Consider the following 15,687-nt stretch of genomic DNA (forward strand, 5'->3'; position numbering starts at 1 on the left):
TTGTGGGGGTTTTTTTGTTCTCTTCCGTTTTTTGGAAAACTATTGTGTTTGTTTTTGTCTTTTCGTTTTGCTGTGTTTTTGTCTCGTTTCAACTGTTGTGCTGAATTTTTTGGGTTCGGTATTTTTGTGCCGTCATCATTTGTGGGGGTTTTTTCGTTCTGTTAGTCCATTTTTCTTTGTTTTTTCTTTGTTTGTTGACCATATTCCTGTTGTGGAGTATTGTGTGGTGTTTATATCCTGACAACAGCAATTTTTTGCTTAATTTGTATTTTTGTCATTTGTGTTTTTTTGTAATTTTCTTCTACAGACATACATGTGCTTAGCAATGGCGTATGTCCAAAAGCCTACATCAAGTCATCATTGACTTCACTTGTTTGATTTTAAAGTCCACGGAGTAAATCTTTACAGCCAGATGACCACTTTCGTTGTGCTGCTTTTGTGACCCAGATTTTGCACTAAATAATTAATGTAAATGAGTATCTGCACCATGTGTGTTTTTTAGACAAGGCTGCTGTAAAGTTTTAAAAATCTTTGGCTGGAACAGTGAAGCAGGCACAATGTGTGAATGTGGGTTCAGAAAATCCACATTTCATTATGCATCACAGGGATAGCCTTGAATTGAATGCCTTGTGTGGTTATCTCCTTTATTTTTTCGAACCATACAATTACTTTGATGTGATGCAACAATTTTTTGTGTCTCAACTGAATGACTTGTACCTATAGTTATTTACCAATCAGATTATGCACCAGCAAATTTTTAATACTTATTTGAGAGTTCTTGTATGTATCATTTTATGAAAAGTGGATTAGGTGCAATGATGCGAAACCTTGGCCTACAAGATTGCTGGACATAATTTTCTCCTTTGGGGCTATGTGAGGTCAGAGTGTACATTTTCATTGTATGTACTTAATCTGAACACATTGAGGAGAACAATAACATATGCTGTTGCTTGTGTTACCCAATAAAAGTTTTAACAACACTGGTATGAAATTGAATATCACTTTGTTGTTCTGCGCACAACTAACTGTGTTGACATGGAAGTGCGTTAACACCGTTTAAAAGGCAGTATTGTTTTGTGTGTACATAATTATGAGTTTTTGGTTTTTATTCCACCACAAATCATACGGATAGAAGTACAATAGTTTAATTGTATTACATTTTTGTAATGTGGAAATATTTTGAAAATATCTTGCATATTTCCTGAAACCAAATTAAAAATGTGTATAGTGAAATAAGTTAAAAGTTGGTTTAATTGGTTTTGACACATTTGTAAATAATGACATCATGGCGTAGTTTAGTCTTATCAGAAAAAAAGTCTTCTACTACCACCATAGAAATAGCATAAAGCGACACTGTTGTCAGATGCACTTTGCTTGATTAGTTTACAGAGAGTCCCTCTTACCCATATAATATTGTTGATTTTTAAGTTATCTGTGAGCTGCAATGTCCTTGACTGGGAGCCATTTCTAGCCACTGTTGTGGGGGTCTCCTTTTTTGGGTAGATCACTCATCTTCACCAAGGCAATCTGGGTTCTATTCCCAGCGGGGTCAAACCCTGCTTTTTCAAAAGTGGGGAAACGTGGCGGACATTGCTGTGAGCCAGCAGGTTTTGTCATGTTTCCTTCCCTCCACCAGTGCATTCGGGCAATGCTCTGTTAGCATCTCTAATGACACCGAAGTGCGAGGATTTAAACTCAAACTATTCCATTCCTTGGTGAGGTCTCGCCCACGGTTGTGGGTGGGTCTGTATTTTCGTTCCCCAGGTGCTGGTCGAGCCTGAATAACTGCCGAAAGTCAGCTGGCAAGAGACGCTCGGAGACAACAAGAGTTCTGCACAAAGTTGAAGAATTTGTTTTGATGGTTCGGTTGACAATTTATTTACTAACTTTGTATCAGATGTTAGCATCTGATTTTGTGGTGAATAGAAATCTCTGTTTTATATTTTACCTGAGAAAATTTAAAGTACCAGGCATCAACATACTATCCGCTATAAGAGAAGATGAATTAATTTGTCCATTATTGACGGCTGCAATCACGAACGTAATGCGGATTCTTGTGCTATAAAGACCAGGCACAACCTGTACCTCTCAGGCATTCCTTACCCTTTAGGCGAAGTTCTGCGGCCAAGCTGCGAAGCCTTGAGCAATGTTAGTTGGGTGCTGGATGCCTGAGTTTGTGCCAAGCAGAGCCAGCACTCTAGGGGTCCATTTGTAGGGCTTTTAGCTAGACCTGTTACTAACAGCATTGCTAACCAGGTAACAGTGCTTAAGAGCTCTGGAAATCATCTTAACTTAAATATTTTCTCATGAACATGAAATAGAGTTAGCTCATTTTTCACCACCATTAATATAAAATCTGGAGCATGAAATTATTAACAGTTTTTGTGCAAGTGCATTTGTGTAAAAATGAGAGTATGTATGTATGAAATATGCATTTGTTGTGAGTTTTTTCTGTATTATAATGTGACCTGGGTTATTGTGTTTCAGCTGTTAACATGGTCAATGGTATATCTGTAAACGGTCTTGGTGAGGTGGCAATGGACGTTACCCAATCTGCCTCAAGTCTTGTTGGACTGGGTAAGCAACTCAGCCATGATCTGATTTTAGGTATGAACCTTGTCACTTTATTTTTATGCTTTCATTGATTTTAATAATAATAAAATTTTATGCTTTATAAATTAAAACATTAATATTTGTTGTGCAGCTTATCCTCAAGTATATTCACTAATTTGATAAAGGGTCATCCGTTAAACATGTAAAAAAATTTTTTAAATGGAATTAAAATTTTTAAATGTTTTAATTACTAAAGACTCTATAAAGACTAACACCCTACTTTTGTAAATGTTGAGTTTTGTGCCAGTTACTTGGTTAAAATTTTGCTAGCATATAATAACTTTAATGATTGTGAGCTCATAGTTAAACAATATACAAAAATTTAAAAAAAAATTGAAAAAAATAAAAATTGAAGGTAGAAAGACTACCTATTGCTGTTGTTTCAATGGTAGGACATCCAGAAAATTTTAGCTTTTTGGCCAAATGCCAAATGGTATATGGAATAATTTAACAATTCAAAACTAAAAAAATTTGAGAAAAAACAACACAATGTGCTGTGAAGTGTGGCATCACCATGATCAGAAAATCTACAAGGACATTGTATTAAGTGAGTGGCTTGTAAAACTAGCTTTCAAAATCAGGAAACCTCAAATTGTGAAACTGGCACCTTAAGTAAACACAAAATAAATAATTATAGTTTATATTATTTGTAATTTAAATTATATTACAGATTTGAAGTTATACTTCTAATGCGACTTCCAAAAAGGTTGCATTAAACGTTTAACGCTACCATGGAGAATAACGCTACCATGGATAATTATTTGCATGCAATTAAAAACTATTTTTTAATGATGCCAAAAATGTATAACTTCTCATGCGCGTACCTAAGTACACGCACCCATTTTTTTAATTCTGATGTTATCATTTGCAGTATTGCTGCAGAGGTGTACTGAATCACAGATATTTTAAGAATAGTGTTTTTGATCCTTTCCTATCAACAGATTTTAGAAAATAATCAGTTTATAGAGATAAATATTAATTTCTTAATAGTAATTTGCCCTCTACTTTTTATATTTAAAGGAGTTGTGACATTGAAGTGCTAGAATGTGATGAAAGTGAACTGATGCTGTAATTGTTACATGAACGTGTGTGTGTGTGTTAGGTAACCAGCCAAGCATCCATCCAGGCTCAATCACAAGTACTGGTCGGCAGCGTGTGGGAGCTGGAGCAGGCACGGCCACCTCAACTCAGGGAGCCCAACTAATTGGTGGCGGCATTTCTCCAACACTGTTCACAGCACCAGTAAGAAAACCCTTGTGAGAGGGCAGGAATAAGTAGATTCCGTATCTGAATATTTATAATAGAGCTGGACTGATCGATTTCCGATTGATTAATCAGTCAATATTGTTGTCTTACCCATCGTCACTATCAGAATCTTAATCATGCTTGCCGATATTTTACGTGGATCATTTACCGTACTTATCCGCAGAAGGGTCATCCCTGCGCATGGGTAGCACCTATAATTTTGGGCATTAAAATTGCACATTTTTACTGCAAGGTTGCCCTGGAATATGGGTCGCACCATATATTTGTCTTCAGTAGAGTACTGTAGGTATAAATTAAGTCTTTATGTTCGGCATCTCAGCTTATTGCTGCGTAAGAAATACGACACAGGTTTTGAGACTTGATTCTTCTTTGTCTGCATTTTATTTGTTACTCCGAGAGGGGTGAGATGATGGTCCTTTGTCGACTTCTCTGCTTCCTCAATACTGTATGGCCCCGCTTTCCCAATCCTTCACAACCCCGCCCCTCCCCCTCCCCCTCTTTTTCCATGCAACTATCTAAAAGAAGACAGAAAGATGAATAATACTATTTTTTATACCAGTGTTTCCCTTCCTGGCAATTGTATATATTTTTTAAATTTATCTTTTCATAAACAATTTATACATACCCGTAACATTTTTATTTCTTTGAAACCAACACAAACTAGTTATTTAAGCACATATTCAACCACATATTTTTAAACTTAATTAAGAATGAACATTTGCCATTATTTCCCGCATCATTAGTTGTAAAATATTACTTATAAGCTGCTGATATTTGAAATAATTATATTATTTGTAAAACATTTTACAGTTACATTTTGGTGCCTATTGTTGTAAAGTTTTATTCTTTTTTCAGTAGATTTGTGTAAAAAAATTTTTATGTAAAATTTTGATTCAATAGAAATATTCTCTTTTCCAATTTTATTTTTTCATTTTATTTCTCTAATCACTGTTATCAACTTAATTTGTTCAAGTATTGGCTTGCATGTCTCAAGTTATTTCTGAAATAAGTATGAAGGTAAGAAGAAACCAACGTGCTTGATGGTGTTTTACTGTTTCTTGAAAGGATGATGGGTATACAGTAGAACCCTGTTATAATGTTCCTGCATATAATGTTTTCCTGCTTATAATGTCATATTTTTAAAGTCCCAATACTTCCCCCATAAGGACAATGTATTTATTTCCTGCATATAACGTTCATAAATAGTGTAATTTCCTGCTTATAATGTTTGCTTTCTAACATTCAATAAATGGGGAAAAAATGTTTTAAAACCAAATTATTCCAACACTTACGATAAAAAGTTTCCTTTATGTATGTTTATGTTTACAATCACTGCCATACAATACATGAAGTTTGTTAAAATACATTTTTATGCAATATACTGAAGGTACACAATGTTCATAGTTACGTGTCAGTTGGCACCCTTAGTCAACTATTCTCTTCCTTGCCATTCCAGTGGGTATTCACTTATTCAGGTGCACGTACATAGTCCTACGATATTTAAGTTGCCAACCATTGAGCGAGGGCATAACTAAAAGTGTTTTCTATTGCTTACAAATATTTTTTTTTTCATTCATACGTAGGAATCCCAAAATTAAACATACAGTAAAACCCCTTATTTGCACTTTTCAGGGAACCCCAAGGAAAAAGTGTAAATTGCGGGAAAGTGTAAATTGTGGGAAAGCACTTTTATTGGCAGTTAATGCTAAATTTTAGCTTAAAAAAATGTATCAGCATTTACTGGTGCTACAAGACAAACAATAGTTGTTTACAACACATTTAGGGCACTGCAAAAATATAATTTTCTTAAATATAAAAAACAATTCAACATAAAGCCTACATTAAATTTTCTCTAGTACTGTTTTATAGGTATAGTATAAATGCAACGCATTGGGCAGCATTTGCTTCAATAGAACACCTATTTTTAATTATTGTGTTTAAAGTACTAACAGGAATATTCAGTTCCTTGGCCAAAACCACTCGGGTACCCACATGCTTGTCAAACTTCTCAATAATTTTAATTTTATCTTCAATAGATAAAGTATTTCGTGGAACTTTATACCTATCCATCTTCAATCAAAATCTTGCCATAAATAATATTGTGAACGATAAAAAAACACGTGCTAACCAAAACGGACGTTGACTAATGTAAACAATGAAAGCCATCATAGATATGTACTGTACATAATGCAGCACTACTAAATATACGTACTGTGTATGAGCGCTTTCCGGTAGTATCGATAGCTCAGCGCTTCGGACTATGCTCTGCTACGAGAGTGCTCTATGACACCATAAATAAAACCGTTTGTGGTTCTGCTACGAAAGTTCTCTATGGCAGCAAAGATTAAAACGTTAGTAGAGGAGAGGCACCATAGAACTTGTCGATACATCAAAACGAAAGGTTACAGACAATAGGCGAACTACTTCAAACTTTTCACATCTATGACTAACGTGACGAGTATTTACATTTTTACCGTGTTTTGAAACGTACATTCCGGGTTTTTTGGTTATGTAGCGGTGTAATTTCAGGGAAAATGCAACACGAAAGTTAATGTACAATAAAACGGACCTACATAAAATGACGTTATTTGCGGGAAAACGTAAATAACGAGAACGTAAATACGAGGTTTTACTGTATTCAGGTGGCAAAGGAGTAGACGTTCTCACTCTTAATGTTGTCATCATGAATCGTGGGACAATTTTACAAAAAATGTGGCAGTGTATCTTAAAGACAAACAAAATTTAACCAGGGAACAAGACGAAGTTGAAAAATTGTTGGCTTGTTTCAGAAAATTCATGTATCAAGTATACTATCTTTGGTTTTAACATTAAAGTTGTTTACATAGCTTGGTGAGTCCATTGGCACAAAGCTCGAACATTGCTAAGTGCTAAATTGAGATTTCCTGCTTATAATGTTTTTTTCTTGTGCTCCCTTGAAAAACATTATAACAGGGTTCTACTGTACATTATTTGCAAGATCAGCAGCAGGCATTCAATATCTTTATGATTGGAAAATTCCCTGATTGACCAAGCTCTACTTTATAAATTCTTTGTTATAAAGTTTTAGTATGTTTGTTCTAGCTAAGTTATGAGCCTAGGATTGATCACGTTAATAATTTTTAAATAATTTCAGCTGATGATGTTGCCTTTGAGTGATGTTATGTTAGCATGCCTGGTGATAAAAATTAATTTGTCAGTTAAAAGTTTTTTTTACATGAAAGGAGTAACATGTGATGTGGAAATATTCATACCTATCAGTCAACTATTTCATCCAAACTCGCATGAAAGCAGGAGACTTCATTTACATTCCTATAATGAGACAAGTGCATTAGCGTAAGGGTCATTCCAAATCAAATCATCCAGAGACAAGAAAATTTTGCACCCCCCCCCCCCCCCCCCTTCCTTTTTCAGATTTTCTTTAAATTCTTTTACAGATTCTCTGGACAAATGTAACTATGCATATTTTTTTAATTTTTGCTAAATTCAGTTTAGTTTTTTTATGTAAATTTTGTAAAAATAGTTTTTCTGTCTGTTATTTGCGGCTCAAGGTAAAAAGGCATTTTTTTAGTTAAAATCTAGCTGTGAAGTTGTTTTTTAATATTAAGCCATGAAGCTTGCAATTCTTACTTGAAATTTCACTAGGATTCCAAAAATCAGGTTAAAACAATTAACAACATTAGACTCAATTTAAATTTTTCATGCTTCAAAGTTGGCGCTCCTTGAATTTTTTCATCCATCCAGCCTTTTCTGTAAATGTTCATAACTTTTTTCTGGCTGATCCTATGAGGCTGATAAGGGTCTCATTTGAAAGAGAATGAAAAGTACTATACTGATATAAAATAAAATTCATGGGTATTTGATTTTATCAAACAATAAAAAGGAAACCAAAGTTATGTTTCCAAAAATTTGCACGTTTGCTGTAAATCTTTATCAGTTAGAATAATTATATATATTTTTTTTAATTTAAAAGTAACAAATAGCTTGTACACTTAAAAAATAGTTCAGCTTCGTTGACTTAAGATTTGGCATTTAATTAAGGGAGTGCAGTGACTTACTTACAGCAGCAGGGCAGAGACAACTGACAACATGAAAGCTAAATATCTGTACAGGCAGCCAGTCAGAGAGACATTGAGCCGTATTACTTCACTTAGCTCTCAGACACAGCTGTGGCAAAATACTATAGCACAAGCAGTTCATTAGTTTATTGTGAAAAAGTACAAACATTGTGAAAAGTAGTTTGTCAAATAGTTTTTTTTAATAATAAATTTATAAATAAAAGAATACAGTGAGTTTTGGAACAAGCAATCTGTGCAGTGAGAATAGAGTAATCTAATTTTGGTCTTTTAAAACAAACATTTTATGAGGTTTTAGTAATACCTATCAAGATAAATGGCAATAGGCTAATTTATGTAGGCTAATATGTAGGTCTGCGTGAATATCAGTTTTTTTATTTTGAATTGAATACGACTATCAAATTATTATTTAATATGAACATCAAATTTGAATAGTAAGAATTAGAATCCCACAAAAAAAGTTTTTCTCGTATCATAACAGATACATATTGAAATAAAAAGTAAATAAGTAGTGTAGTGGCTTCTGGGAAACTAGATAAATATCACTAAAGTGAAAGTTTTGTTAGGTTAAGTTAGAGATAAATAATACCAAAGTGAAAGGTTGGTTAGGTTAAGTTAGCTACAATTATTATATAAAATTTGGATGAAATATTGAAATTTTGAAAGGAAAATGGAAACAATTATTTTTCATGGTAATCAAAATAGGATCTGGAAAAAAAAATTGTAATAAACAGTCAAAGTGAATATTTAAGGCAACTGCAGTATGTGTGAAGAAACTTCAAGAGGGTGAATTTATACAGGATGTACAGTGAGCAGTTTTAGTCAATAGTTAAATATGTTGTAGGTGTAAAAAAAATTAAAACTTGTTTGTTTGAATTTTTCACTATGTGAAAATAAATCATTATTAATTGTAACATATATTAATATTTAAGGATTATATTTTTTGGCATGTTTTAATTTAAGTGTAGTAACACAGTAGCTGCTTAGAATGTCTCTCTCTTTTTCTGTCTAGTGTATGTATGCTTGGTAAAAGAAGTAAAGTCTCCCCCTCCTCGTAGTGTGACCCTTATTTTTGGGCCAGGCAGGAGAAGATAATTGATTGAGCTGTCACTGCGCTAGGAGTGTGAGAGTGGGCCTGTATCTGGTCGATGTGCACTGTGTTTTATCCACCAGAAAAATGTTGTAGGTTATTAGGCTTTAGGAGTCTTTGCTGTGAGTATGTGACCAGATGTTTTGTTTTCCACGAGATCCATACAAGATGTTTTCTACGGGATCCATACAAGTTTATTCTCTTTGCCGCCTCATACTGAATGAACGAAAGAAACAATATTCACAGAGCTGGCATGCCATGTTTCTACCCGCAGATCAGAAAACTGTCAATTTTAACACCTGCATAGTGTTTGGATTTTTACGGACACATATTTATCCTTATCAGTATGCTGTCAGTTCTAATCTATTTTGAATGACCTTCTGTATTCTCTTCTCCATAAAATACTTTAGCTGATAACATAGGTATTAATAATGATTTTGAAATAATATGTTAAATCAGCTTTACTATACTTCTCAAAGTTTATGTGCCCAGATGTAGCAAAAAACTCCACATATACAAACCCTTAAACATTTAGTAAATCCTGTGGAAATTTTGTCGCCACCAGACGAGAAAATCTTTTGTGATCCCAAAATTTTTCCAGACTTTCAGGATCCCACACAGCCGTATTCATAAACAACTGAATATTCGTTTTTTCTAAGTGTTAGTATTAAAAATTGAATCGAATACGAATTATAAACTATTCGTTTTGATATTTGAACATTTTAATATTTGCACTGGCTTCTAGATGTAAAAATGTGTTCAGATGAAAAGATGCCATTCTTACTTAAAGAACAGTGTAATGTGGGCTTGTCATATAAAGCATTTACAGATAAGAAAGAAAATCTGTTGGTTTCAAATTCACCAGATCATGTAAGAATCTAGTTCTAATGTATGTTTACAGCACTTCCTGTAATATACTAATATTATGAAAATTACCAACAAAAAGGTGTTGTGAACCAAACAATGTCCTCAAAAAGTCATTACAGCAGGCTTAAGACTGATTTCACTTAAAGGAGTAGTATTGATTTCCGGAAAAAGATTTGTGACAACAGCAGAAAAAAATTACCGTGTTTTCTGCATAATCGTCGCACATTTTATTCTAAAATCAAGTTGGAAAAGTAGGGGTGTGACGATTATGCGGAAAAAAAATTTTTTTTGTTAGATAAAGTATTCATAAAAACAAAACCCATTCATGGAAAGTAGGTTTATTTACAAAGTGAAGTATAAAAGAGCACATCAAACAATTTAATTTAATAAGTCATGCAACAAAATTCTTTCTTCAACTTTAAATAGAAAAAAAAAATCTGGGATCGAAATGCAAGCCGAACAAACGCGTAACTACCATAGTAAACACCACGAATGAGCGGGATATCAAATGTACTTAACTCAGTTCCGCATAGAGAACGCGCGTTGCATGCAATCGGTGAGATATCGATATTTGATTACGTGTGCGCGCTCTATACAGGAAGCGACATAACCAAACAGTAATGATGGCAACGAGCGCTGGCTACGTTTTTGTAAGCGGTACACTGCGGCGATGGAGACGAACAATGAAGGTTATAACATTTAAAAAGTCTTTAAAAGAAAATTTACAAATCACACAGCTTCGTATTTCCGTTATTTAAATAATTACCCAGTAATTTCTGAATAAATTTTATATTTATACTTTAAAATATATAGTTTTATACTGAAAAGATATCTACACAAAGCGCTCGGCATCTAATAGTGGGACCAAAAATATAATGCGACATTTACGTGAGAGTTTTTTTTTAATCCAAATTTTGATGCCCTAAAATATGGGTGCGATGATTACGCGCGTGCAACGATTATGCGATAAAAGAGGGTACATGATGATGACGATGACCAAATAATTATTTGGGTCAGTGCCATAAAGATAAAATTAGTGATAATCTCCTTGACTGTAGTGTGTTAACAACAGAAAAAAAAATCATAAATTGTCCGCAAAAGGTTTAGAAAAGCACGATTTAGACACAAGTACGGCAACACTAGAAGTTCCAAAGGTAAAGTAAAATCACTCTCCACAGGATCCAAGGTTAAATATACAAAACAAAAAGTATATTAAATTAAATGTAAAATTAAATCTAAGGTTGCACATGTCTTGAGGCTACTAGAAAAAGAGTTAGAATTATATTCTTCATTCATCAACTGAAGCTGTATCTACAATAGCACAAAAAGCCAAATGTTTGGACCACCTTGTTAATGCCATTAAAGAGATGCTCATCAGCACCCAAAGTAAGAGCGAAAAAATTCTAATTCTAACTCTTGACACCACCAATGGTTGAGGAAGAAAACTGCATTAGAATTTAAAGTGACAATTCATGGTTAGAAAGGCACACCAAATGTGTGTAACAAGAGGCATGTTGTGTATGCCTGAGCCAAAAGAAGTTAATAAAGTTCATTTTAATGTAATAGAAAATGTGAAAGCTTTTTTATGATGATTATAATGAATTTAGTAGGCTCATGCATTAACAAAAGATAAAAGTTAGTACTACAAGAAATGTAAAGCATTTGATGCCCTGTAATCTTGAGGAACTTTACTCAGCTTTTAAATATAGGTACCCTAATGCCATAATTGGGCTATCTACGTGTTTGAACTTACACTAAGTACTGCGAACAATTAATCAAAGAGGAGTTAATTCAGTATGTGTTGTGGCATTGATCAAAATCCTGCAGTGTTAACATGTGAAGATGTAAAAATAGAATGCATGTTAAGAATGTGTGATAAATATCCTAATTCTGACAAATTGGATGATTTTTTAAAACAATACCAAATAATATTCAAGCAATGTACAACTGCTGATTGCAGTCAGCTGCAAACAATGGTCCTACCACTGTCTGAGTACATAGCACTTGTAAATGAAAAATTTCAAACATTGATACCTCATTCTTTTATTTCAATGCAAACATCTGCACTATTTTTAAGTATTCTAAATTTAACTAACCAAACCTAATGACTCATTAAAATGGTAAACTTTTTGCAGCATCACAGCACTATTTTAGAGAATTTTTGAAAAATATGTTGGGAAATAAATAAAAAGTAGTTTTATTATTTTTGTTTATAAAAGAGGCTCTACTTCAGAGATAAAGATCAAATATACACCTGAACATCTCTATAACTTTTAAAAAATTCTACCAAATAACTAAAATATTGTACTGTTAAATTGTAGGTATTTAAAAAAAATAATACACAACTCCCAACATTAGCGTAACCCACACAATGTGTACTTTTCGTGATGTATTAATAAATTTAGTAAATGTAAACAAACGAATGGGCTAAATGTATGTAACACATTATCAGCATGTTTTATCATAACGTTAGTAATTTTTTTTGGCCTAAACTATGAAATTACAAAAACCGTAAAGTGTAAACAAACAAAAGGGTAGGTTATTTTCGTATTATTTTTCACATTTATTCAAAAGTTTTCCGAGAAACAAAAGTACTATCCACTTGAAAAAAAATTGTGTTGCATCAAGTAATTAAAGAAAAGTAGCATAAAACCTGGTATAATATCAAATGCGTAGTAGCTTCTCTTGTAAAGAAAGCCATCTCTCCCGTTTAAAAACCAAATAACCAAAGATATAACAAACATGATGTATAACTCCATGTTGTAGGCACAGCACAAAGGCCAAGGTTTCCAAGGTGTTGAGGCGTTCATACATAATATTGATTTGTGCAGTGGTAGAAAAATATACTACGTTTGAGAAATCGCAATACTCTGTGATTGTAATTTTTTTTTCCCTGTTAGAAATCTATGACCAACGGCATGGTTATGTTATCATAAATGGTGTCGATCATCTCGTAAAAACTGGTGTGTTTTTCACCAAACTTCATGTTACGTCTAAATTGTTTAATCATTGCGAAAAACTTCAAAAATGGTTGAATTTGGTGGGTTTTTTTTTCCCCCCAATTTTTTGGTTCACAAAATGTTGGGGTCCCTACTGTAAGTCAACCAACAAATAATGTGTACATATCTTCTTTTAACAGATCTTTGTTAAGGTAGGTTACCAAACGGCAAGAAGAGCTTCTGGTGTTAACGCACCATTTAGAATCACTCAAGATTTATTAAAAGTGTTGATTTAAAATAGCATTTTAAGGCGATTGGTGCACGGTAAAAAACGGTCACAGGCCCGAAAGCAATGAATTTTGTATCATATGATCATTAAAGAGTCTAGATGCCTATGTGGGTGACTGTTACTATGTAGGGAGGTCAGGAGCTTAGTTCCAGCTTGTCAGTGGCGAGATGGCCTTCATACGGGAAGGGTGTTGCTGGTGGTCGCTCTGCGGCCTGCCATCTAGGAGGAATTAACAGAACCTCGAAGGTTTTATCTCCCTCTCCCTCTAACACACAGCCGATACGGTTCTATCGTGCCCGGAGGAGGGGAAGGTTTAGCAGGTTTTCTCTTTCACTCATCCTTCGCCATGGGGAGGCGGAATGGATTATTTATTTGTTCGCAACTGCGCATGTCATGTGGCTGAGAGCGCACACCTTCTCACTCAACTCACTCGTTCTCTCACACTATTTCAATAAATCTTTTCAAATCTTCAACATCAATACTTTAAACCATTGCGCTTCCTACGGGTTAATTATATTTCATGCACGTGCCCGAATTCAGCTGCAAAAAAATAAAACGGGTAGTCAATTTTTTTCTTCAAAAACCTTCCGAAACACTGTGTGTTAAAAAACATTCTGAAAGCCCATTTTTCTAGATAAATGGAAATTCTAAATCACCTACGCCACAAGGAAACATTGTGCTTTAATATTATGTAAAGAAAACACCTCTTAGTTTTATAGTTATGTAAAGGTGGTGTGATATGTTTTAGATGTCGCACCATCTTATCATCCATGTAGAAGAGTTACCCGAAAAGCTAACAAGACTATTGCCATGGAAATTGAAATATGGTTAAGGAAATATTTTTCAAATGTTTGTAAACAGTAAACAACATATAAAAAATCTTATAAATGTAAAATTAAAATACAAACAACCCTATAGCAAATTTAATTTCAATATGAAAAAGTCTACAATAATGTTTACAAGAAACGAAATTGCAATAGCAATACAAAAATATCGCAATTTTGTTACATTGTTAACATATATATTATTTTTAATAAAGGCAATAAAAATGGCATACTCAATATTTGGAATACAATAAATACCTTAAGCCCTACATAATTGCTGCAATATTCACAATAAATGCTTTTCTTAAATATAGTAATTAAAAAACATCGTAAATAAATTATGAACATACATATTATGGTGAAGGAAAGTGGACACTATCACACTGAAAAATCTTAGAGGGTAGTTTTCCTCATCTTATTTCTTTCTTTGTGTTTTTGGTCTTGTTCGTTAAAATATTTCATGTTCAAATACTTGATACGCATATACGTTCTTGTCCTGACAAAACAGTATATAACTTCTTCTGGATATTTATTTTCAGTAGTTCCGCAAATAATTTTAGTCAGTGATTCAAAAATCCGCTTTTTTTTGCACAAATTGTTGCCATGAACATTATCAAAACACATTTCAGCGATCTTTATTAATTCAAAAAATTCATTAGTGGGACATTTTAAGTTACCCTTTGATTGTACATGTATCCAGCTATCGTCCTCCGAATTGAAATCCGTAGTGCCAAGGTCAGGATATTTATTTCTGAAACGATGAGCTATATAGCCAGAAACATATTTCAGCCCTTCAAGAGAAATTTCGTCACTTGAAAGGGACCTGGCCTCTAAATCTAAGTCTATTTCTTCCATGTCAGCAAGATCTATTTCATTTAAAGGTGATTTCTCTTGAAATGTCTTTGTAAAATACATTTCCTTGCACAAAAGTAGTTCTGTAATTTCATTCTGATAAGCACTGTCCTGTTCCATTTCATTTGACGAAAAATCACTTACCAAACACATTTCGTCTGTCTTCTCATCCGTGCTGCAGAATGTTTTCACAATATGTAGTTTATAATTCTGTATCTAAAGTCAATGGGCGACAGATGCGTATTTTGATGTCCCATACCTCTAATATACGGAGAGAGAAAAAACCACTAACACATCTTAGTTCAGTTTAACTGTTAACAAATATTTAGGTTAACAGGTCCTATACATATTTCCGAATGTTTTACTGACTGAGTTATACTGGACATTAATTAAATTGATCACTGATATTTATACTTTTAAACGAAATTTTGGATTTATCATTTTATGTAAACTCTAATGCGTTAAAAAGTGTAACGCAACACTACACACAGGTAGTGATGTCTAGTGCACTGCCCTATGCACATTAGTTAACAAAAAAATAAAATGAAATATTAATTACTGATAAATAATACCTTGATGTCGTGATACAAGTAACACATGCTTATCTGATATTTATCTCAATTAGAATACGAAATAGGAAGACAAAATAATTAACTGATTTTAAGACTGATTTATTACTTACACAGTGCAGTGCATTTTGAAGACAAATGGGTCTTAAGAAGCGAAAATCGTACTCGATTAAAGGATGGTATGGTGTTCGGTATATTAAGGTTTCCCTCAAAGTAACGGTTTCAGAATGCTTTTAAGATATTAGTTACATCCCAACATAAGTTTAAAACATTTCTCTTAAGTGTGTGCTTCGTAGCATTAAAAA

At 33.5% G+C, this 15,687-nt stretch overlaps 1 protein-coding gene across 5 annotated transcripts in view; it reads left to right on the forward strand.

Moving 5' to 3' along the window:
* The window catches only part of LOC134529537 (histone-arginine methyltransferase CARMER), a 202,268-nt gene that overhangs the window by 127,062 nt on the left and 59,519 nt on the right, over positions 1 to 15,687 (forward strand). For 3 of the 5 annotated variants that reach the window (XM_063363734.1, XM_063363733.1, XM_063363737.1), the window contains exons 10-11: positions 2,488 to 2,607; positions 3,716 to 3,855. In XM_063363734.1, coding sequence (XP_063219804.1) covers positions 2,488 to 2,607; positions 3,716 to 3,855 — 260 coding nt within the window. The remainder of the gene's footprint in view (positions 1 to 2,487; positions 2,608 to 3,715; positions 3,856 to 15,687) is intronic. The other 2 variants (XM_063363735.1, XM_063363736.1) reach the window with 1 other exon arrangement.

Source organism: Bacillus rossius, chromosome 2, assembly GCF_032445375.1.
Source record: "Bacillus rossius redtenbacheri isolate Brsri chromosome 2, Brsri_v3, whole genome shotgun sequence".
NCBI classification, from domain to species: Eukaryota; Metazoa; Arthropoda; class Insecta; order Phasmatodea; family Bacillidae; genus Bacillus; species Bacillus rossius.